The sequence below is a fragment of the Pogona vitticeps genome, chromosome 2 (genome assembly GCF_051106095.1).
Source record: "Pogona vitticeps strain Pit_001003342236 chromosome 2, PviZW2.1, whole genome shotgun sequence".
Lineage (NCBI taxonomy): Eukaryota > Metazoa > Chordata > Lepidosauria > Squamata > Agamidae > Pogona > Pogona vitticeps.
Window position 1 is genome coordinate 158,646,931 of NC_135784.1, and position 22,192 is coordinate 158,669,122.

General features: G+C 45.1%; 1 protein-coding gene and 1 long non-coding RNA gene across 2 annotated transcripts in view; both read left to right on the forward strand.

Annotated features, from left to right (window-relative positions):
- C1QL4 (complement C1q like 4) overlaps positions 1–11,654 on the forward strand; it is a 35,056-nt gene extending 23,402 nt beyond the window's left edge. The window contains exon 2 of the mRNA XM_020783165.3: positions 8,318–11,654. Coding sequence (XP_020638824.1) covers positions 8,318–8,497 — 180 coding nt within the window. The 3' untranslated portion in view covers positions 8,498–11,654. The remainder of the gene's footprint in view (positions 1–8,317) is intronic.
- Positions 11,655–19,933: 8,279 nt separating this feature from the next.
- LOC144586642 (uncharacterized) lies at positions 19,934–21,756 on the forward strand. The gene is made up of 2 exons (XR_013541570.1): positions 19,934–20,818; positions 21,096–21,756. It is a non-coding gene; the product is annotated as an uncharacterized LOC144586642 (long non-coding RNA).
- Positions 21,757–22,192: the final 436 nt, after the last annotated feature.

Consider the following 22,192-nt stretch of genomic DNA (forward strand, 5'->3'; position numbering starts at 1 on the left):
CTGTATCTCCGGAGTCGCAAGTCATACAGCCTCCAGGAGCTGCTGCTAAAAAGGGGACGAATGAGAAGAAGAGTCTCTAGACACAAAGAGATTCTCCTTTTACAAAGAGATTCTGTGAGCACAGCTGTTGTAGGTGCAAGTTCTGGTTCCTCTCATCTTCTCATTCCTTCCCAATGTAGACCTTCTGTTTAGCAGCCAGAAAAGTATAACTAGTAGACAGCTTAGAAAGCCTGTTCCCCAACCCCACCCACCCCACCATGTGAGATGTCTTTTTAGCAAAGGCAGACCAATTACACTGGACTCCTGGAGAAGAGCTTTGCAGAACATTGGTTGTATCAACACATCAGCAAGCACCAGTCTCGTTCATTTATGGTTGGCTGATTGATGCTCTATATGGCTCAGCCTTGGGCCAGAAAACTGTGCAGGTCACAGGCCTTAATACCACCTTCACTGAAGGTCAAGCCAGATAATTAAATTGACTGTATATTCTCGATCATTAGCTGATCCCTCTCACAATGGAATTTCCTCATAAATATGTATGTCACCAGCATAGTTTGCAAATTAAGTCCATGTATACCTTCTCTTAACCAATCAGAAAACAAAGTAGGCTAAATATAAGATACGCCATGAGAAAATCACAAGCTTTGAGAAACAGATGGATGAGTAACATGCAACATCTGTCACCTAGTTTGATCTGTTTTAAAAGTTGGTGGAACCTGACCTGAACATTTCCCGCAATTAAAACATTCTAAGTGAATATAATGAAACCAAACTAAAAGGTACTTCGCTCTATCCAAATTCTAACACTTTTAACCAAACTGTATTACTCTATCAGAGGAGACAGTAGGTCCCCAATGTACATGTGGCTTTCTTGCCCAACAGTCTCTGGCCAAAATCCTGTTAACAAAAGACATACAAGCAAAGGCACATCTTTTGCTCTCTGGCTGGCTGACCAGTGCATAACTGATCCTGCGCCTGATTTTCCAACCACCGCACAATCAGCCGTATGAAAAAGAGCCTGTCAGATGGGCGGGTGGTGGAAAGGATTGGGTGATTGTCCTTCTGTAATTGACAAAGAAGCAGAATTCAGGTTGCTGCATCTTGTGAGCAGGTACTCCGTGTTATAATAAAAAGGCGAGCTGTGTTAAGAGGCTGTTCACACTTGGTAGTTCTGGCTGCCAGCCACAGAAATGTTGGCCTGCTAATCGGATTCCTGGTGAGTGGCAGTGCCTGAATGGTTCCTGTAGCAGAGACTGACCTGAAGTGTCAGTGGAGTAGTGGCGTTGCACGGTGGGATACCCCTGGCACCAAATATGAGAGAGGAAGAGAAAGGAGTAGATCAGGAGCAGGCAGGGAGGGAGGAGCAGAAAGAAAGCAACCCCAAAGGTGGGTACAAGTGAACATCTCCCCCCCTCCAATCAGACTGGGGGTGGGGGGAGGAAGGGGGGATTGCCTGAGCCTTCACCAGATCCTGGCAGCTGACGCCAAGGGCTTTGGGAGGAGACCCACTTAGGGTGATATTCACCCCAACTAGGCCTCAAGCTATACTCATGCTATATTCAGATCTCTCCCCCCCCCCCACTGCTGTGTTTTTTGGAAAGAGGCACATGCAATTGCTAGGATGGCCCTCAGTAAAATCTCAGTAGAATGATAATGTGGACCTAGCATTAACAATATATTTACAGGAAAGAATAGTCTACATCAGGAGAAAACATTTCTTTGAACATAATTCAGTGCTGTTGGTTGGTTGGTTCTTATTTTTCACCTGGATATCAGCCAGAAAATAAGACTGCTGCTTTTTTTACAGGATTGTACAATTGAATGCACTCCCCTCCCCAGCAGTTTATGCCATTCCATCAGCCTCCTATCACCACATTTACCTCTGCTCCTACCACCCATTTTAGCCCCGTAGACTCTTCTATCCTTTCCCCTGTGTGCGTCGGTGTGGATTCATGCTTCAGGAAAATTAAATTCAACCAGTCAGACTGTAATCGCTATAAATAATGTGAATGTAAATGAATTAAATTAAGTTTTAAAAAAACTATGAAAGCTGCAGGGGAAGCAATATAATGAAAAGCATGTATGCATGTTTATATATGCATATATATACACACAACTTCTGAACCACCAGCCCATACCTGGTACAGTCCTGGGAGCCAAACAGATTATGCATCCTTGTTTTACTAGTTTCTGGACACATCTTTTATTGTGCAGTCATAACCCTGCCTCATCCAGGGAATTTTATTAGGCTTTTCCAGGTCTTCCATTTGGAACCATCCCACTGTTTGCTATCATTTCCTCTATCTTTTTTTTACCATCAAAAACCTATCAAACGTGGTAAAGATGGAATACAGTGGTGCCCCGTATAGCGAGGTTAATCCATTCCGGATTAACCCTCGCTATACGGAATCATCGCTAAACGGGTAGGGGAAAGGTATTGGAACGCATTAAACTTCGTTTAATGCGTTCCAATACCTTCGTTACTTACCCGTTCAGCGAGGATTCCAGGTGCTGGCAGCCATTTTCGCGCCTTCGCTAAGCGAGGGCAGGGCGCGAAAACGGCTGCCGGCAGCCATTTCTGGGCTTCCGGCGGCCATTTTGGAACCGCCGATCAGCTGTTCGGCGGCTCCAAAATGGCCGCCGCAATACCCGATCTTCGCAATGCGGGTTTTCCCCATTGCGAAGATTGGGTATGTTTCCGTATAGCGATCCCGAAAAAGGGATCGCTATACGGAAACATCGCTATACGGTGCACTCGTTAAGCGAGGCACCACTGTAGTTACATATTGGCTCAACTCCTGTTGGTTAGCATAGTAAGTTACAGTAGACTCTGTAGGGATCTGGTGAGTAAACTCTTTTATAAATTCCACGGATTCACAGGGTCTACTCTAGTTGTAACTTACTTTAGTATCATAAAGCAAAAAAAGCAAAGTGTGCAGCTTATATACCACCTCATAGTGGTATATAACTAGAGAAGACCTTTTTGAATCAATGGAACTTAAGGACAAGTTGACTCACCAAATCACCCCTACTGAGTCAATGAGCTACTCTAGTGCAACTTGGTATGCTAAATAACAGGATTTCACTCAACATCTCATCAGCCACTGTGATGAGGTTCTTCGGTAATGTCCACAACCTCCCCTGAACCCAGCCCCAAAGACAAGGAGTCTTTGAGTTCACAAGAATGTTGGTTGTTGTGAGTTTTTTTGGGCTCTTTGGCCGTGTTCTGAAGGTTGTTCTTCCTAACATTTCGCCAGTCTCTGTGGCCGACATCTTCAGAGGACAGGAGTCAGAACTCTGTCTGTGCTCTGGTGCAGTTTGTTTGGATAGTTGAGTATTTATAGCTGTGGGATCAGCTTTTGTCCTTTTCAGGAGATTGGGTGATTGTGGTGATCGGCATGTTTTTTGTTGTGGGTGTATTGTTGCGATGAGGGGGAGAGATTATCTGTCACTGTGATTGATGGGTGTCGTTAGCTGGTCTTTTGTGTGCAGTGATCCCCGGTCCTTGTGGCTGGGTAGAGTTCGTTGACCTTTTGCAGGCTGTATTTTTCAGTGCTGGGAGCCAGGTTTTGTTGAGTTTTAAACTTTCTTCTTTTTTGTTGAAGCTCTGCTGGTATTTGTGGGTTTCAATGGCCTCCCTGTGCAGTCTAATGTAATGATTGCTGGTGTTGTCCAGTACTTCAGTATTTTGAAATAGAATTTCATGTCCAGCTTGTTTTAGGGCATGTTCAGTACTGCCGATTTTTCTAGTTGTTTTAGTCTGCAGTGTCTCTCACGTTCTTTGATTCTGGTGTGGATGCTGCATTTTGTGGTTCCAATATAGACCTGGCCACCACTGCAAGGTATCCAATATACTCCTGCAGTGGTGAGGGCTTCCCTTTTGTCCTTTGTTGACTGTAACATTTATTGTATTTTTGTGGTGGGTTTGAATAATGTTTGTAGGTTGTGTTTTTTCAAAAGTTTCCCCATGCGGTCTGTGACCCCTTTGATGTATGGCAGAAACGCTTTATTTACGGGTGGCTGTTTTCCTCTTCAGTTTGGTGTTGTTTTCTTGGTTTGATGGCTCTCGTGATTTCATTTCTGGAGTAGCCATTTGTCTGTAGGGCCCAATTGAGATGGTTGAGTTCGGTCTTAAAGAATGTCTTTATTTAACTGAACAGGTGGCTGCTCCACCACCACTTGAAAAGTTTGTTCTTTGATACCAACAGCTGGGAATTAGACAAACTGTTCTCAATAACATTTAACAAAATATCTTCTAATATCAGCTGGTTCCATGAAGCCTCTGCTTGTCCATAGGGATACATAGGTTGTTGCATAGCTAACTGCAACATGGGTGATGAGCCCAACTGCCATCTATCACCCTCTCCGTCTTGGAGTCCTTCTCTCTTGGTTCCACGTGTGTCCAGGAAGTATCCTTCATCTTTTCCAAAAATGGCTGCCCATCCCCTCTGTATCACCTTTCCTGAGGCTGGAACCCCCATTTCCTCTTCCAACCTCCTTTGCTCTCTCAACTTCCTCTCTTCCCGGTAAGAGGGTTTACAGGGGACCTGCTTTCTCCTTTGTCTTCCCCCCCCCCTTTTTTTGGCAATATCAACTTGACTATCTCTGCTGTCCAAGAACCTTCCTTTTCTATCCACTCCCAACTGTCCATCCAGAACATCTGGCTGAGAGCTAGTCTCTCCCTACTTGAGTTCTACTCTTATTCCTTTTCCTTCTTCTTCCTTTCCCTTTGTCTTTTCTCTGCAGCCTTTTTATACTTTCCTCCTTTCTTGTCTCCCCCCTCTACGCTCTCTGTTCCCTTTCCTGCATTTCCAACCCTCAACTGCTTATGCCCATAAGTGATTCACTGCCAGGTTTTTCTCCTCAGCTCGAGCTGTTTTTCCATCTTGGTGGTTTGTTTCCTGGTCTCTGGGCTATCAGCTCCTCTCTCTCTCTCTCTTTCTTCCAGTGTGTGTGTGTGTGTGTGTGTGTGTGTGTGTGTGTGTGTGTGTGAGAGAGAGAGAGAGAGAGAGAGAGACAGAGACTCTAACCCCATTGCTAGTATGCCAATCTCTGTGGGGGAGTTACATAAACTTGGGGGAAGAGGGGCTAGCATGCCAACAGGGAGGCTAGGCTAGCATGCCTTGTTACCTTCATCTCAGCCACTTATCTGGAAATGTCCCAAGTCAGAAAACAGGATTGTTTGGGGAACAGTGAAAGTGCATGCACTGTACACCAATTCCCTTCTTGTTTTTAAAGTCGGCAGTCGACTTCAGCTTTTCCTGCACAGTCAGCATAAAATGGAAGTTTACACGAATCCAGGTCTGGAAGGAAGGGTCTGGAGATCACCATTCCTATGGCAGGAACTGAACAAACAAACAAACAAACAAACAAACAAACACACACACACACACACACACACACACACACACACACACACACACACACACACACACCACAATGCTCACTTTAACCCTGCTCTGTTCTATGCTAGGGAGCAGTCTTAAAAACCACCGTGTAAAGGGCTTGCTTCCCAGCTGAAGCCTTACTGTGATATTTATTTGCTTGTTGCTCCTTTTCACAGAATAAAAGCATCCCAAGCATCCCACCCCACCCCAATATTCAAAGCAAAGCTTTCTCCTTGGTGCAAATGGTTTGGATTTTGATCAAGTCTCCTCTTAATTGCCTTCTCACTTAGGTAAACAGCCTTGGCCGTTTTAATCTTTCTTCATGCTTTATTTATAAGTCAGAAAAGACTCTCTGAAGCCAGTGGGTTGGCTTGCCCAGGCAAGGGCTGTCTGCTGATCAACGCTATCTGTTGAAAGAAGGCTTTAATCACACCACTGCAGAAAAGAAAGTAGCAAAGCAACAGGCATGGTGATGACTATTAAGGCTGCCAAGAAATCTGGTGGGAAAATGGCTGGGGGGAGAGAATGCTGGCACAGCACAAACTACCCTTAGGCAGTTTGAACTCTTGGGCAAATGTACCCTTATCTGATACATATTCTGATACTCCTGAAAAGGATCCTAAAACGGTGTTCCCAGTTCTTGGCACCAGTTCAAAGTTTGCCTTCTCTCTCCACCCTGAAGGAGATGCCTTAACAGATGTGCCACCTGGTCACTCCTCTGGATGCTCACTCAGAATTAAGTGCATAGAACTGCATAAAACTTGATTCTAGGTGCGGAAGGTTGCAGCCTCAGGCTGTTGAGGCAGGGGACAGCAATTCTGGCTTAGATCTCTTGTCATGCAAACTGGAAAGCCTGTAGAACAGCCAGATTGAATAGTTAATCTTGTCATCTGTCATCATCCTGCACCAATGCGCAGATAAGGAGCCTGGGATTCTCAGGGGGATGTAGCAAAAAGGATCCCAGGAGGAAGCTTCAAGCACCAGTGTTCCTAGAAACCTACTCACAGATCAGGATAGAACGGGGAAATTATGGCTGCTCAGGATATGAAGGCAGGCATCTTGAAGGAGTGGGTCTAGGATCATATTAGTGCCCCAGTCTTGTACCTGGAACAGAACTCAGTGTCTTGATCTTGTGGGTGCTCCTGTTTGTTTTTCAAAAGCAAGGCAGATTAAGGAGAAAGGCATTTTCACTGCCAGATGTGCAAGCAGACATGCAAAGTGTTTTTTTTCCTCCTGGTGACTAATTACAAAACAAAAGGAAGCTAATGGGTGGCTTGAGGCAAGATCCTATTAGAGGCTGACATCAGAGTTCCAGTCTGCTTCTGATGGCCTGTTTACTGTACTGTCTGGTTCAACCAAAGGTCCACAACTGCTGAAAAGATGAACCTCCCAGGTGCTGACAGCTTCCAGGCAGCTGTTCAAGAAGTTGGCCAAAGAAAAGCGGGGGGGGGGGTGAGGAGGTGGCAAAATACTGTAGCCCTTTTGTGTTGCTGTGTCATGCCTCCAATGTATAATGGAGTTTGGTCTCCTGATGGCATCGCTCCCAGCTTCTCTGACACACTCAAACCCCTTTACCACACTAAGGCGTGCATCCAGGAAGGGGTAGCACTTTTAAGACTAACCAATTTATTTCAGTGTGAGCTTTCACACTGAAAGCCACATCTCCGGACACAGGGAGTACAGGTATGTGTCTCCTGTATCTATTCCATGGTGGTGAGAGGTCTGAAGAAGTGGATTTTGATCCATGAAAACTGTCCCTGAAATCAACCTGCTAGTTAAGAGATGGGCACGAATGTCTCTGAGTGGGCACCCGCTGGGGGGAGTGGGACGACAAGCTGCGGATCAGCTGTTCAGCCAGGAAGCAAACCACACTGAACTACCGAACCAGCGGTTTCTGCCCATCTTTGCTGCTAGTCTTAAAAGTGCTAAAATTTTGAGTTTCCTCGTCATTTACTCTCTCTTTCTCTTCTTTTTTTTGCCAACATGCTGACACAGACTAATGGGGACTACTCCTTTGGAAACAGTTTGAGAACAAATCCAAGCACGCAGGGTATCACAGTGCTACTAGCACATCTGTACAGCCAGGAGGGTGGATTCTGAAAAACAGCTCTATTTGATATGTTTTATTTTTAACTTGTGAGAGCCAGTGCAGTGTAGTAGCTAGAGTGTTGGACTAGGATTCAGGAGGCCAGGGTTCAAATCCCAATAAGTCTTGAAAACAGGATGGTGGCAATGGTAAACCACTTTTTAAACATCTCACATACCCTGAAAACCCTGTTACAATCACCATAAATTGGAAACAACTTGACAGCACACAGCAACTACACATTTAGGTTGCAGAATCTAGTTTCTTTAGATGAGAAGATGTCCTAGTTATACAATTGCTGTACACCTTATTGTCAATTTAAATGGAGGTAAGCAGATCTCTGGAATGGTGTTTAGACTACTCAAGATGCACACTGTGACCAAGATCAATGCACCTGACTGGGAACTCCAATGCATTCCTTTGGGAGTCAAGTACCCTCAGCGAGTTCCTGCAAAGGGCTACTAGGAATGACCCGTTTCATAAACTGTTCTTCTGTCCTGACTGATGCAGGGGAAGCCTTGCTGTTTACCTCTGATAACATCAGGGCTTCCTCTCCCGACACTTCCTCATAGCCCACATGGAACAGAGCTTTTGAGATGTGACAACTCCAGCACGACCCCCTTGGGCTCTACATTCGGGACAAACCGAGCAACACTCCTTTAATAAAGCCTCAGACTTTTTTTTTTAATTGAGACAGCTTTCTAAGACCGGATGCTAACAGGATGCGCCAGTTTCTGTTCCTTTTAGGATGAAGCAGGTTTGATTTTAATTGCATTCAACACTACCTTCACTGCCCTCCGTCGGTTCCCCTTGCCTACTGCCTGCTTTTTTTCCTCTCCTCCAGGTCCGGGCCAGTGCTATTGCACAGGATGCTGACCAAAACTACGATTATGCGAGCAACAGTGTGATCCTGCACCTGGACGTGGGAGACGAAGTCTTCATCAAGCTGGATGGAGGGAAGGTGCACGGTGGGAACACCAACAAGTACAGCACCTTCTCTGGGTTCATCATCTATCCGGACTGAGCCCGCTTCCTGGCTTCTGTTTCCCCCCCCCAACCCCCTCTACTTTGCCTACCTACCCGAAACCTTTCCCCCTTTGGGCCAGCTTTTACTCTCCTTGGCTTTACCACCTCCCTGGATCTCTGGCGGGGGAGGGGGGGAAATCTCTCCTGCAAGTTCCGACCCACAAAGGATTGGAACAGAAAAACTCTGGGGAGGTGGCAACAATTCCAAGGCCCCCTGCCCACCCTTGCCTCACTACAATGCTTGGGGGGGGGTAGATGTATGGGTTTATGGTGCATGGGGGAAATCAGGGAGGGGGTGGATACAGGGTAATATAATATCAATCATGGGTGGGGAGCCCTGGTCAGTAAAAGCAGTAACATCAAAATGAGGCAAAATCCAGGTGGCGTGAAGGTTAGGGGGGATATGCTTCCTGTATGACCCCCTCCCCTGGACAATTCTAAGGGGCAAAGACTTGTAGAGAGGCCGTTTCATTAGTACTTCCCTCAACCTCTGAGCAATCAGCAGTCACAAGAATGGCTTTATTTATTATATCTGATAGATCACCTTTCCTCCAGCAAGCTCAAGAGAGGTAAAGGGATGTATCTTGTCTCCATTTGCTCTTCAAAGCAATCTTGCAAGGTAGTTTGAGGTAAAAGGCAAGCCACACAGTGAGCTTCATAACCTAGTGTGGGGCTTTAAATCTGGGTCTCTTGGTCCTAGCTCTGCCCCGTAATTGCACTGTGCTAGCTCCAGGTGCCTCGCACATACAGTACCTTTTCCACAGGCCAGCTGGTGAGCGGTGAGGCCATGTATCTACAGATTACAAACATATGCAGTAGAAAAAGCCCATAGCTTTTTATCCAACGGAAAACAACAACAAGGCTTTCTTAGGGGGAGATAAGAGCTGAGGAGGCACTCCTTGTTAGATCTCCATTCCTACCTTCCACAGGAGTTTTGTGTTTCTGCCGGCAAGATTGTAATGACAGGAAGGGGCAGTTTCCAGACTCGGATGGTGTTCTGTCTCAGCAGCTGGGCAGAATTACATAATAAAAACTCTGTGCATGCTTTGCATGCTTGTGGCAGGAGTTTCCTCAGATTTTGCCTGCACCTTTTAAACAGGGGGAGGAAACTCAATCCGTTCTCTCTGGTTCCTGGGCTCCCTCCATCAAATGGTTGTACAAAAGGCGGATTTCAAACCTGGTTTCCCCCTGCGTTTGCACAGGTGTCCACGGGTTGGCAAGGCAGTTGCCCGCGGGGACTCTACTTAGTTCATCTGCATGAAGATATAGACCGAGCATCTGTATAAACCTTTACCTGAGCTAAATCGGGGATGTAGCACCTTTATGTAAATATCTCATTACAGCCATCCTGTTTGGTGACACTGAAAAAATGGATTGGTCTCTGACATAGACCTTTGTACCATGAGTGGTGAGCGGTGGTGACCCGCCCTGCAACAGAGAAGGTGACTTAATAAACTGCCTGGCAGGGCGCTCCAGAGAGACTTCCTGTGCTGTTACCATTCCTGCTATTAAAATGTTAATAGCTGATGAAACCTGAAAAAGTGCAGAAAACCACCAGAGCCCCCCTAAAAGTTGGGAAAGTTACTTTTTTCAATTATAGTTCTCAGAACACCCAACTGGCCAGGGTGGAAGAGGGATTCTGGGCACTATAGTCCTGAAAAGTAACTTTCCCAAGTTCTGACGCCCTCCAATTTTTCTAAACAGCCACACCATTGCAATATACAACTCCCTGTTCACTCTGACTGTCATAGTATATTCTAGACCATATCAACCATACCTTCCCCAAACCACAAAAACACCGTCATAATCAGATTTTGGGTATGCCCCACTTCCCACGAATGCCCACCAATACATACCACTACCTTAGCATCAACAATCATATTACAATGTCAGAATGGCCACTGCCATTCATCCCCCCCAAACAAATAACACCTCAAGAATGCCACTGCAACACCACAAACTCATTTTGTATACACAATATAATTTCAGATGCCATCTCAAACAGCCATACCATGAGGCAGAATAGAGCAACCTCTAGTTGGGGGGGGCGGGGAGAGACAGATGAAAGCAAACATTGGCATCTGAATTAATTAAGTGCTGGATCTTATTAGCTGGAAGGACATAATTCAGACAGCAAAACATTCTTGGTAGTGATGCAACCCAGGCATTTTTGAAAAGTATTTAAAACTATACTTCTGTCAATGAAAATTAATGCAACCAATTCTCTTTAATGCGTGGCCAAGGCAAGAGGACATGAGGCGCCCCTCACAGCTTACACTCCACTCTCACACATAAAGCTCTGCCTCCCCTTGCATCAGGGTCTAGCACTCAACGTACAGAAGGAAAAGGCGAAAAGGCAACACCATATTCCCAGTGTAGGTCTGCCTAGCTACAGCTTCTGCCGAATGGCAAAAGAAATGAAAAAGCCTGCTTCAGTCCTGCTTCTCTGTACTTCCATAATTCTGCAAATGTCTTTTCCAAAGGTGCAACTGTTCACAGATACCACTATGTTCCTGCATTGAAATATGAACGTGGAATGCCTGCATTTTCATTAGCTATCCATACATACAGTATACTTACAGATGTGTGTGTGTGTGTTACGGTGACGCCGCTACTACTGCTGAGCTGCAATTTATGTGGGGTGAGCTGATACTCTAGAACATGACTACGTATGTGAGTGCCCACAGGGACACGACTATAAACGCAGAGCTAGGAGTACTGAACTTTTGGGCTGCATGTCCTGGAACTCTTCAGACAGCATGGCCAGTCAGGAGATTTTGGGAGATCTGGCATAAAAATGCACCTTATCTAAGTGCAAGCATCCTTCAGTCTCGAGAGACTATGGTAACGTCCTCTGAATAGATGTCTTGGAACAGCGTCTAGTGTGGCTGAGGAGGCCCATTCGAGAGTGACCGTCCCTTCCTCACTGAAGACAAATACAATCTGTCCCCAGATTGTAAGGACAGATTGGCACCTTATCTAAGCTCTGTGTAAATGTACACCTGCAGGTTGTGTATGTGTGTGTGTGGGGGGGGGGAGAGCTCCAGTTGTATAGAGCCAAAACCAGGTCCAAATCTGCCCTGTGGTAGGATGGATTCATGATTCAATTTCACATCCCCAAATGCAAACAAATAAAACAATCCTTTTAAAAATTATTTGTGGTTACTCTGGGATTTTTCCAGCCTAGGACATCCAGACAGGTGTGCCCACCTGGAGTGGAGCTCACAAAGGCATAACATCTCTCTACATAGAGATCCAAGATGGGCACAGGTTGGCACTTCTTACAGGTATGCGTCTGAACTCCGAAACATACATGCCTGGGTTGAAAGTATGGAGTAAAAGAACAGGAAATCATGCATAAGCACACATATAAAATTGTACATTTAAATGTGTATCACATATAACATGCGCACATTTATTTGTGCATGGCTGCACACATAGCTTTGTAGAGCACGCGAATCTATAATTTGCAAATACACATATGTACACAAGCGTGCATGTATTTGAGCACAAGCCTAGTCTGTACTATTCCTTTCCACATTCATGTTACCATGGTATGTATATTCTCCTCCTTATTCCGACCCAGGTTGCTTTCCTCCATCTCTTCCAGTCCTTGCCCTTTTGAAGGGCAGAGAAAGGATCCTACAGTTGCTAATCGCTGCTGCCTGGGCCCCACTGCAGCCTTGCTGTTTCGCACAGCTCCCCCACTCCATGCCTCAACTTGTGTTAGCATTTTTCAAATCCACTGAGGATCTCTGGCCAGTGCCTAGTACATGTTGTAGACAGAGAGCTGCCAGAGAGGCCCCCAGGCATGGCTGTCAACTCAGCACTGGGGTGGCTTTGCAGCCTGGAACGTGAATGCCACCGGGACCACATGGCTCTGTGTCTTTAAATTAAGAGAATCTGTGTTTTATCAGTTAAATAAAAATACTGTGAGTTACTGGTTTGTTTTTTAAAATCACATTCTCTTTTTTGCTGGTATCAGTTCAACTAGCATCACATTTGCTGCTGAATGCAAATACTGGTATTTACCAAGCAGTAAAACATTAATTTGCATGCATATAAAATCCTAGATATACTTGCATGCACATAGGCACCTGGTTCCCAAGAGCAAAGCCTCCCACAGAACCACAGGCCCTTTCTGCATGTGTCTTTACACCTTCATGGTTCCCCATGCTGAAGTGTAATCCTTTATGAGATGCATCCCTGCCCTCCCCCCCCCACCCCCCCGAATACCCCTGAGGTTGCTACTGAACCCTTTTACGACCACAGTCTCAAGCAAGCTCCAAACAAGCACAGGCCTTGACTCAGTTTTTTCACAATCTTTCTTGACCTCTTTCCTTTCTTTCCCCCCTTTTTTCGTTTCATGTTTGTGGCTATGTGCTTTAGCATACAGTGACGGCAACCTAAGAATGGCTTTGGATCTTTCTGAGTTCCTACCACAGGCACAGGTCTTTCTTCTTATTTCCCCACAATACAAAAGAGACCTCTGTCAGTTAAGCTCTGTACCTGCAGTGAAATAAAGAAGGAGGTGGATACACGCTACCTACTTCATTGCCATCAAGGTAGCCCCGTCAGCCATCACTTCAGGGGGTGGAGGGGAGGTAGAGGAGCACTCAAAAGTTCCCACCTCTGTAGTGTGTGTGTGTACACGTACACACACACACACACACACAGACAGAGCTGCAGATCTTGTGTCAAGTATTCAGAGTGGCAAGAAGGAATAAAAAGCACAAGAGGATAAACTCAGTGTTCAGTTCCAGATGGGCAGCCATTTGTCTCTGTAAAAGACTAACACACGCATTGCAGGGTGGGTTTTCATGAGCAGGGCCTCTTTGTCACATATGTGAAGCTGTCCCTACTATGGAGAAACACTCCCAAATTATTATTATTATTATTATTATTATTATTATTATTATTATTATTATTATTATTATTATTATTATTATTATTATTATTATTATTATTATTATTATTATTATTATTATTATACTAAAATACCAGGCACAGTCAATCAACATTATTAAAACATTGACTGGTTTTATATAACCAATACAAGTTTTAGCCAAAAACCATTATTATTGTTGTTCTTGGTATTAATTTGTGACATTTATATTACACCTTTCCTCCGATGAGCTTAAAATGGCTTATATATGGTGTGTTTTTTCCCCCTTCTTCTTATCCTTGCAACAGCTTCGTGAGGTAGGTCAGGCCAAGAGAGCATGACAGGCCTCAAATCGCACATGGCTCATTGGGGTCTAAAAGCCGAAATTCCTGAATCCCAGTTTGGTGCTATAATCATACCACAGTTACTAAGCGAATGGCATGCGCCTACCTGTGGCCTGAGGTGTGGAGACTACAGCCAGCCACAGAAAAGAAATCCACACCACCTCTGCCGGCTCACAACATGAAACACACACACACACACACACACACACACACACACACACACACACACACCACCTCTGCCGGCTCACAACATGAAATACACACACACACACACACACACACACACACACACAATCCACACCACCTCTGCCAGCTCACAACATGAAATACTCTCTCTCTCTCTGTCTGTCTCTGTCTCTGTCTCTCTCTCTCTCTCTCTCCAGTCCTATATTCACAAATACCTGGTACCCTTGAGGGCTCTTAGCAACCTGGGCTGACAACTCCTCTGCAGCAGGGAGGGACTCCCCTGAGCATTTCTCTGCATTTCTTCTGTCATCCATAGTGACACGTTTCTTCTCAGCCCTCCTCTCAGGAGCCATTTAGGAAAGAGGATTAATAAAAAGCAGTTTTGCATGGGTGGCCTGCATGAACCATCTGTGTTTGCATGAAGGGCTGAACACCCTCAACTACAGCATGGTGCAGAAAACCACTACAAATGATTTGCTACCGGGATCAATCAAGAGCGGAACTACATGGTCATATCCCACAAGATCTGAAGTTTTGGGTTGTTGTTTTTTACTGTCCACATGATACAAAGGCTGATTCGATTTGGTCCAGCCCTTTTTGTGCAGAAAAGAACTTTTTCCCCCTCAGCTGCTGGGTGGGGGTGGGGTGGGGCGCTTCCACTTTTCGAAGCCAGAACCATGAGAACAGTGCTTTTCCCATGTGGCAAGTTGTGATACATTCTTGTAAAGACAGGGGTCGTGTCTCTAGTTGGTGTTTCAGTTGCACTTGCAGCTGGGCGGGATGTGCAGGACAAGGGGAACATCCTCCCCTACATTCTTTCCTTTCCTTCGTATTTTTCTTATTTTTTTAAATTTTTTTACATAGATGAGATTGCCACCAGATCACTCTATCACTGCATCATTATTAAATGTTTTCTCTTATTTACACCTCTGTCGGTCCAAATCAAAAACAAGGGTTTTTCTAAGTGCACTAAAATATCAAAACTGGACATGTTTTTGAGTCCTGGAGGTCTCTTGATCAGGTTGGGGTGGGTGCGTGGCAGAGAAACACCCCCCCCCCGAAAACAACGGCCAATATGTTTGTTTTTAACTTCCTGGTGTCTTCCCTGTGTCACAATTAAAGCAGTAGATGGCTTGATAAAGACACCTGAAGGACTCAAAAGCTTGCCAAGGAAAGAACAGGCATCTTTTATGGATGTGAGAGGGCAAAGAAATGCATCTTAAGAAAGAAAAAAAAGAAAAAGGTGATGTTTGTATGTATAAGAGACAAAGCAGTCTCCCTTTCACATCATGCAGGTCTGTCTCTCCATCATATTGCACACTGCAGAGATTGGGGTGGGGCAGGGGAGAGAAGGGTCCAAAACGCACAGCCAAGTTTATTTTTCCTTCTGGATTTCTTAATTCATTCCCTATTCACTGATGACTGAAACCCCTGGCTTGATGCAGAGGCGTGCAGGTACAGAACGGAGACAGGTACTACTGTGGGGCAGTGGAAGGAGGGGGACAGAAACCCAGTGGGGAAGTAAAATAGCATTAGATAATCTGTGTAAATAAAAAGAAAACTAGAAAAGGTTGAAATAAGAAAAAGAAAGATATTTGCACAGAAATCCAAAAAAATAAGGGTGGCAGTACTCTTTTTCAAGAGCACAAAAATATCAAAAACGAGTCCAGGTGATCCCTTTATCAGATAGCAAATGGCAGAGATTAGGGTGGGGTGGCAGAGAAACAGAGAAGTCCAGAAATAATAGCCAAGATGTATTTTTATATAACTTATTTGTTTCTTTTCTGTGCCCCAAAGAGTGCAGCACCCAGCTTGATGAAGAAACTTGTAAGTCTCAAAAGCTTGCCAGGGAAGGAAAACAGCTATCGTTTTAGGAGCTGAGTTGTACAACTGATCCACGCAGGGTCCTTCCAGGAAACAAACATTTTTAAAATCCTTTTTTCTTCCTTTCTCTACTAAAGCCATTAGAGATTTTTTGCCATACTGTCCAGGATTAGAATAAAATTCCAGAAATAAAATAAAATAAAACATAAATAATCCAATTTGCAGTATCTCTCTCATGAGTAACTTTGAGTCCGGTGAGGCTGATTCCAGAACTGAATTGAGCCCAACAAATTTATTATTGTGGAAAGTTTTGTGGGCAAAATTCAGGTCTCAAGAAAAGTTACTTTTTCGGCCAACTTTGTAGGGCTTTGTTAGTCACTACTTCAAGTAAAAACGGGGGGAGGGGAGAGGCATAATTGGACAATGAGAGGATCAGCAAGTCTCCGTTCATTCATAACATTGCCTTTTGGTCGGGTCTGGTCATGGTTCTGCATCATGTGTGCAGCTTAGGTGGAGGTACATCTCTGGTAGAGAGTAGGATGGCAAAAGAAAGGAATGTGGAACAGGACTCCACCTTGTGCTGTGTGTATGCACTGCAACAAGAGAGTGCCAACGAGCTATGGAACAACTGAAAAGGGGAACAATAGAATACAATTACTGTAAATGGAAGTTGTAACATGCTGATCTCTGCCATTGCACTGATATACTAGTTTAGCACTAGAGCATCTCTGCAGATACAAAAAAAGGGAGGGGGTAATGAGAACAAAGAAGCAACTAACTATGCAAAATTAAATACGTCCCTGCAGCATGTTGGAGGGGTGTGTGTGTGTGTGTGTGTGTGTGTGTGTGTGTGTGTGTGTGTGTGTGTGTGTGTGTGTGTGTGTGTGTGTGTGTGTGTGTGTGTGTGTGCAAGGCCTGTGGCTCTTTGTTTGAAGAACTGGAGTGCGATATCCAATCCACAGCTGCCTGAGCTATAACTTGAAAACAAAAGCCCTAATGCAGCCTGCATCTCTCCTGACTTACATCTAAGAGAGATGTACCTGGCGAACTCCATTTTGCCAAGACCTTTTGGACTTGACATCTAAGAGTAACTTTCCCAGCAAAACCCCCCCTTGCCATGAAATTTTGGACTTTAAGTTCTTCACACTGGTACAGACCTGACAAAGTGGATAGTCCTGAGCCACGAAAGCTCACAGATTGTATGGTGATTGTTTTAGTGGTCTATAAAGATATTGCCTACTCTTGTATTTTGAATGCTGTGGTATCTTTGTATTTCTTTACCTGTTCAGGAGAACTTTGGAGTGCTGCCACCTTTTCCAAAACACTCTCTAACCCTTTCCAAACTAAGCCGCTTCACAGCGAACCATAAAATGATCAGCAGAGGTAGGACCAGAGGAAGGAAGGAAAGAAGAGGAGGCTATGGGCTGGAATGCAACTCGCATCATATTCGGTATGAACAGTGAATTTCTGAATGAATCCACAGCCCCTGTGTGGGCTCTGATGGCCATTTCAAACATAATACTGTACTGGCTGCAAACTCCCCTATCTTGAGAGTGATGTATCTGTGCACTATGCTATTGTTCTCACGCTAGGAAGGATCTATAACAATGCTCATCTCTGCACAAGGAGACCTGTGCAACACGTCAGCATAGTACACGCACACCCACACCACAGAGAAACATGCTTGCTGAATGTATTACTATGAAACGTGCTACACACAGATAGCCATGAGAAGAAAGGTATATACTTCTGCATGTCCCCGGACCCATCTGTGTGAAGACTCTCCTCCTCCTCCCCCCCCCACACTCCATCTCTGATGCAACCCAAGGGCTCAGTGGAGCAGTGCGCTGGCCCCTGTCACTGCACTGACAGCTGATGAGAGGCGCTTTCGCCGTAATGAGCTCCCTAGCCCAGCTGAGGTGGGAAGCTGGGGATTTAAACGCCCTGACTGATCAGACTGGGGAAGCAGCTAGGAGAAGGAACCAAGGGCCAAGGAATCATATGGGGTGCCCACTGGGATGCATAATTCAACCAAACTCATCAATAAAGGAGGGTGGGGAGAGAAAAAGAGCCTGAACACAGAGCTCCCTGCAGTCCTGACCTTGCCACCTGATTTCCCATCTCCCGGCCCGGAATTTGCATTAAGCAAACCATAGGCTGGAAACGGGGGAGGGGGGAAGAAGGCAAGGACTATGACAGGTTGTAACGAGGGGGTACAGAAGGGAGACACAGACTTTGAAAGGATGTTTGTGCACACTGGAGCTGATCTTAAACGTACAAACAGATCCGGTTACGGAGGACTATAGGAGCACAGGCAGGGTGTGTGTGCGTGCGTGCATCTGAAGAACAGCGCAACAGCCAGGATGGGAGTTCGTTATGTACACAAAAAGAACTTCTTAATACTTGATTGGGGTTGCACACATGCATCTGTGTGTGTGTGTGTGTGTGTGTGTGTGTGTGTGTGTGCGTGCGTGCGTGCGCGTGCGTGCGTGCGTGCATGTACACAAACTTGAGGATATTCAGCTGTTATTAATATTCCCACCACCAAAGGACATTAGGATCCATAGATCTACTTTGCTATTAAAATGAATTGTGTATCTAACAAAAGTTCCAATGGTTAGGTCTGCCAAATTGAGGGAGGGGGCCAAAGAAGCTAAGGGAAGAATGCTCTGTCATTTCCCCCACTCCCAATTTTTGGTTCAATTGCTAAAATGAAAGAGGTCAACATCAATTATTTTTCAAAACTGCACACTTAGATGACTTTGTGCTGGGTTTTCCCCTTGGAATCCGATTTTAAAAAGCACATCATCTCCCACTCCTCAGTCTCCCCCTCTACACCTGCTCTAGATGTAAAGGCTAGTCCCTGTTTTTTTTTAAAAAAAGAAACATTAGGCATTGGCAATGGAGTCAGAAGTGCTGTAGCAGAACTCCAAACTCAGTGATGAAGCTCATCATCAATATTGCTAATGAAACATGTAGGGTGTACCAGTTTGTTCTCTTCCACCATTAGAGATCTCTGTCAGAATAGTCAGGCTTCCTACCGTGCCACGTGGACCCAGTCTACCACAGACCACTAAAGACTGGGAAAACCTTTGGTGCTGCTGCCACGGTGGGGTAAAACGGCAGAGGTGATGTCAAGCATCAGAAGCTCAGGTGACACCACTGACTGACGGTATGCTATGTGTGGCCAAAGCCTGCCATGAACTAAGGGCCTGTCAACAAAACTGCTCTCTTTGGTTGTTGTCCTTGTGGCTAAGGGCTGCTGTTTGCCATTTGCCACAACATGCATCAGCCCATGGGATCTGTGGCACAGGATCTCCAGGAGCTGTGGCCAAGCTTAAGTGCACAGCTGCCTGATTATCACTATGAACAGTTAATCTTTCTAAGATGATCAGCAAGATTTAGACTCCGGAGGAGTCAGTACAAAAGTCTGGCTCTTGGAGGTCACTGGGAAGCCAGATAAAGCTGAAGGCCATCTAGTTCAGGTTTATTTCCTGAACTCCCAAGCAGAACATGTGTGCAATGGACCCCCTTTGCTTCTTGTCCCCAACATATCAGACACTCCAAAGTATACTGCCTCTGCACACTGAGGTTGCACATTCCATACTGAATGACTATACTGCATGAGAAGAGGACATGGCCAGCTCCTGCCTAAAGACTTTAGTTTCTGCATACACCTTAGCATGAGGCTTACAATTTCTCTATTAGCAAAGCAGTTATCCCCTTACCCTTCCGTAGGGGTAATGCCTATTCACATATACATGGGGGGAAGAAGGCCCATTAAATACAAGGACTAGTATCCTACTCAGTATCTGCAAATGGAGAACACCAGTTGGGGAAGGCACCACAGTAATCTATGAGATGCTGGTTGTGTGCAGGATCGTAGAAAACCGGAACCTTATTAAACTGCCATGGCATATTCTATACTCATATGAACATAATACTAGCCCATGAGAGTGAGAAAAGATAGGTGGGATTGCACTGTGAATCTATAAACACTTAGGCAATACAACTCCTCGGGTGACTTTGATGCTCCTGCTCAGAAATGCCATTAAATCATATCCCCAGCTCACACAGGCCATATTTACAAGCAACAACAGAGGAACAATTGTATACATCATAAGCAACAATGCCTGACTCATACCAGCGTTGGCTCTCTTAAAAAGCCATTGATCATACGAAGCTGCCTGATACAATCAGATCACTGTTTTTTGCTCAGCGCAGTACTGTTCACTCTTGCAGCACTGTTCTCAGTTCTGCTATGCAGTATTTGGTTTGTGACTGGAAATTTCCAGGCACTGAACCCAAAGCTTTTTGGATTAGAAAGAGGCATTTTAATTCAATAATCCAGGAATCCTTCTGTGAGACAGAGGGTGAGAGGGGTACCCCACTCGCTGGAGAGCCGTCCCTCCTCAGCAACAGAGCTAAGGAAGCGGGCCCCAGACCCGCACCAGAACCTACAGGGAACCTCCGTGGGAGACAGGTCATAGAGGAGTTGATGGAAGATATGCAGAAAGTGATGATAGGGGAGGTTCAAGGAGAAAAGGCAGGAAGAGAGAGAAAAAGGAGGGTGGAGTTTGAAGCCGGGGCGGGAGAAGTAGAGAGGAGGGAAGAGCAGTTACCGCCCAGTTGGGAATGGGTGTGGATGCAGGATCCTTGGACTGGATTATGGGAGAGATTGAGAGTGTCAAAGGAGGAGGCAGATTACAGAAGAGCAGAGATTCCCCCTAGACCCTCTTACTGGGGGGGGGGGGAACGGAGGCAAGGGAGTGGAGAAGGAGATGGAGAGAGGAAAAGGAATGAGGAAAGGAGAGAAAGATTGGAATGGAGAGTAAGAGAGATGAAGAGGAGGAACTACAGGGAGGACCCTGGGAGAACCGAGACCCAGACGGACGGATCCTGTGGGATGACGATCTGGATGAGGAGACTGTGCCCCTGCTGGAAGGCTCGACGAGGCAGACCGTAAAGGACTGGCTCCCCGTTGATCTCCCTGAACCATGGGACAATAGTTATAAAACCCCATTCCTGTTCGACGAATGGAAGCCCCTTTCAGACCCGTTGGCAGAAGGAGAAAAGACTAGTAATCATGTTTGAGGACACTTGTTTGTTGTTTAATTCCCCAATAAACACCGCACCTCTTTTGAAACTACACAGGTCTACTGATTTCTTTGAATTGAATTTGGAGCCAAAGGTCAAACCCTCACACCTTCCCATTGGTTATTCTCTACCTAATAACCTACAGATAATAGTCCCTAAGATTTTCATGGCACATCACCTTGCTGTACATTGGGCATGCTTACAATGGGCAAACGTTTATACCAATCTCATAAAAACTGCTGCCTTATTCTTTTTAACAGCCATTGTCAAGGTCAAAGAACAAACAAGCTGATCTCTTAAAATGGATAAGGTACGTTAAACTCCAACATGCCTTGTTTGAAGAATGAAATAGTCATAAAAATAGTCACTTCAAAAGTTAAAATTCACCTCTCTTTCTCTCTCAGGTCAATTTTCCTGTGCTAGCAAAAGGGAGACTGTTTAAATGAACATCACAGAGGATAAAAGTGCCACACACTTTAATTTAGCTTTGTACTGAATAAAAAATAGAATAGAGACTGCAAAGTAACTTTATTATATTTTATGGCTGGCATCTCACACATGCACGCACATACATATCTGAGCCTCACTGGGGCTCACCTTTGAGTGGATATGTATAGGATTGCATGGTAGATCAATACAAAAAATGGGATCAAAAATTAAAAATTAGTGTAGCTCAGCCACAGAGCAAGCTGTTTACATGAATAACACAGATACTGCCTTTCTTGCAACATATAAATTAATTGGCCAGAATTCTACTAGGCTTGCTTGGTGTAAACACAAAAATGTGTAACAGGTACAGTATGTACGATCATTTTGACTGTCTCTTATGCACTTAAACATACCTCAGTTGTGCACATGGGTTACACACCCACGTTCCCAACAGATCCCAGAGAAGAGTGAATGCTGCTTGCACAATTTCCCTTAAACGCGTGGTATTTCTCAGTAGGATTATGGTCACTGTATTGCTGACTTCCTCAGCACTTTTACTGTGGTCTTCTCATGTCTCATTCACAAACACTTGAGGGAAATCAAGATGACACCTTCAATTTAAAGTACTGCTATCGTTTTCTCTTTGTTTCTTCCACCTTTTCCAATATCAGAGAAAGCCAGTTAAGTTTTTAAAAAAATCAGAATAGTTGTAGTGACTCTTAACTGTCAGCAGCACAAACCCCCAGTCTAGAGCACCGATGAGGATTCAAATCATGGGACTCGCCGTCAGATCAGACGTCAGTCTCACTGGTGACTCAACTCAGGTTGTTGTGATTCGGACTCGATTTGTGACTTGGACCTCACCTTTTCCCCTCCCTTTTTTTTCTGGGGAAAAGAGCTTGCTTTCAATAGGGGACGTGGGGCTTGG